General features: G+C 44.9%; 1 protein-coding gene across 1 annotated transcript in view; it reads left to right on the top strand.

Annotated features, from left to right (window-relative positions):
- Positions 1-3,022, top strand: part of LOC131125759 (transcription factor COE3-like) — a 13,526-nt gene extending 10,504 nt beyond the window's left edge. Inside the window, exon 16 of the mRNA XM_058067602.2 lies at positions 2,618-3,022. Within this exon, the coding sequence (XP_057923585.2) occupies positions 2,618-2,649 (32 nt within the window). The 3' untranslated portion in view covers positions 2,650-3,022. The remainder of the gene's footprint in view (positions 1-2,617) is intronic.
- The last annotated feature ends 215 nt before the right edge of the window (positions 3,023-3,237 follow it).

Here is a 3,237-nt window from a genome sequence, read left to right as displayed (position 1 = left end):
CATGTCGGAGAGCTTTGTCCCGCCTTAAATATTGATGTTGCACTCTGCCTTTACATTAGAATCCCTTTCAGCTTTTCAGCTAACATTTTAAGACTCTTGCTGTTAGCCTGTCACAAGCCTCGCATAGCATACTAGCATAGCATACTAGCATAGCATACTAGCATACACACCCCGGCCGGGAGACGCTCCCTTACCAAAATATGAACAACTAACATGAAAAAACATGAAATAGAACTTATAGGTTCAATTGCATTTCATTTGAGTGCAGTAAGTATTTGATTCCCTACCAACCTGCAAGCATGGTGACCCCCCCCCCCCCCCCACGGAGCCCCCACGGAGCCCCCACGGAGCAGTTACGTGTCCATGAAACACACAAATGAGTCCTGTACCTTTAAGAAAGTACTCAGAATCTCAGCTCATTAAAAGACACCTGTCAGGCTAAACACTTCCTTCCATTCAAACCGCCCCCCCCCCCCCCCCCCCGACCACAGCGCTAAGCTCAGGGACAAGATTGTAGACCTGCACCAGGCTGGAATGGACTACACTAGCACCCATATACCTTTGTAGACCTGTGCACTACTGGAATCTGGAATGGACTACAAAGGACTACAAGAGTTTGTAGACTTGTACAAGACTGCAACAGACTTGAAGACCTGAATGGACTAAAAAGGTACCAGGAAGGTTGCAGACCCACACAAGACCCTGGATAATAGGTAATTAGTAAGAATAACATTTTGGGTGGGTTGTTGGTTTTTTTGCCTTGACTCGTGTGAAAGGATTTGTGTACTATTTGACACAAAGCTGAATTTAATAGCTTTGATAAGGGGGTGATCGAACACGCTGGCATCTACTGGTGTAGCCCGGGGGGTGTCAAACTCCTGCCACGGGGGGGCCGAGACACCCCAGGTTTCCTTTCCATGTCAGTCACTAAAGCAGGTGATTTTAATGATTAATTTGAGGGGAGGAGCTTGTCGATGAAATCACCTCCTGGAGGGAAAACCTGCAGTCCTCCGGCCTGCTGGTGTAGCAGTCAAGTTGCCAGATGTTCATGTGATGTTTGTGTTGTCATGTCATGAGATGGCATGTCGCCGACACTCAGCGATCGCTTTTTGTGATCGGCTTTTAAAGGCATTTATCAGCATATGCCGATCACATGGTTTTTAACGGAAATTAGCCCATAATAATTGGAGCATCTCGAACTACAAGACCATCAGAATTGTAGACCTGCACAAAACTGGAATGGCCTAAAAGTCCGTCAACAAGATTGTAGACCTGTACATGGCTGTCAATAAGATTGTAGACCTGCACAAGACTGGAACGGGCTACAAGTCCGTCAACAAGGTTGTAGACCTGCACAAGACTGGAATGGCCTACAAGTCTGTCAACAAGATTGTAGACCTGTACATGGCTGTCAATAAGATTGTAGACCTGCACAAGACTGGAACAGGCTACAAGTCCGTCAACAAGGTTGTAGACCTGCACAAGACTGGAATGGCCTACAAGTCTGTCAACAAGATTGTAGACCTGTACAAGTCTGTCAACAAGATTGTAGACCTGTACATGGCTGTCAACAAGATTGTAGACCTGCACAAGACTGGAATGGCCTACCAGTCTGTCAACAAGATTGTAGACCTACAAAAGACTGGACTGCCCTACAAGTCCGTCAACAACATTGTAGACCTGCACAAGACTGGAATGGGCTACACGTTCATTAACAACATTCTAGACCTGCACAAGACTGGAATGGCCTACCTGTCCGTCAACAAGATTGTAGACCTACAAAAGACTGGACTGCCCTACAAGTCAGTCAACAACATTGTAGACCTGCACAAGACTGGAATGGGCTACAAGTCCATCAACAACATTGTAGACCTACACAAAACTGGAATGGGCTACAAGTCCATCAACAAGATTTTAGACCTGCACAAAACTGGAATGGGCTACACGTTCATTCACAACATTCTAGACCTGCACAAGACTGGGAATGGCCTACCAGTCCGTCAACAAGATTGTAGACCTACAAAAGACTCGGCTGGCCTACAAGTCTGACAACAACATTATAGACCTGTGCAAGACTGGACTGGCCTAGAAGTCCTTCAACAAGATTGTAGACCTGCACAAGACTGGAATGGCCTACCTGTCCGTCAACAAGATTGTAGACCTACAAAAGACTGGACTGGCCTACAAGTCTGACAACAACATTATAGACCTGCGCAAGACTGGACTGGCCTAGAAGTCCATCAACAAGATTGTAGACCTGTACAAGACTGGAATCCACTGCAGGACCACGAAGAAAAGTTTGGTTAGAAGGAGAGCAATCATTGATAAATGGAAGTAATCCAAAACGACAAGGGAGGAGCTGGATGATGTCAAGGGAGTTGGGAGCACACGAACCAAAATGATGGACCAGGCATAGGATTGACTTACTACATCAACAGGGGATCAAATACTTACTTTGCCACTGAAAGTCTTACATACGAGTAACCGTACTTCAAGAAGAAGGAACTACAGTATTAGTACTTCCAAAGGATGAATGCTAGTAGTAGTAGCGTAGTCGTCTGCATGCTGCTGACTAACATCTTCCTATTCTGACAAGTCATCCTTTCCACCTCTGCAGCCATGTCGGGCCTCGTCGTACCGCCAATGTAGAAAATGTCCCCCGTTGGAAGACGAGGACGAGAATGAAGGAGGCGTGTCTCCAAATGTCAGTGGGCGGGACCTCAAGCTGCAGCCGACCTATCCGAGCAGTCTAAACATTATTAAAAAAAAAAAAAAAGAGTTGAATATCGATTGGATTTGACTCCGCCCATGCGTTCTTCATAGGTCATGTGTCGCCGTGTCCGTGTCTGGAAGTCCTGCCCTTGCACTTGAACCCGGCTTGTCAATTTTTAACTCTGTTATTTTTTTATTTATTTTTTTTTACCAACCTTTGTTGTCTAAGTGGTGTGTGTGTGCATGTGTGTGTGTGTGTGTGTGTGTGGTCACTCAAAGCCGACCCTTCCACCGTTCTGGTTTTAATTGTGGAATTGTGAAAAGTTGATGTTTTTCTTCACACAAAATAAAAATAAAATTTGTAAAAATGACATATCAAGTTGATTTTTGATTTCTTTTTCATTTACAACATTGACTATCACGGCTGCACGGTGGTCGAGTGGTTAGTTTGGAGTACGGTAATCCCTCACCAATATATTCCATAATAAATAATTGCTGTTAATATTAATAGCCAATAAATACGCA

The sequence above is a fragment of the Doryrhamphus excisus genome, linkage group LG6 (assembly GCF_037039965.1).
Source record: "Doryrhamphus excisus strain RoL-2023G ecotype Guam linkage group LG6, RoL_Dexc_Guam_v1.1, whole genome shotgun sequence".
NCBI classification, from domain to species: domain Eukaryota; kingdom Metazoa; phylum Chordata; class Actinopteri; order Syngnathiformes; family Syngnathidae; genus Doryrhamphus; species Doryrhamphus excisus.
This window is presented reverse-complemented; position numbering and strand designations above follow the sequence as displayed.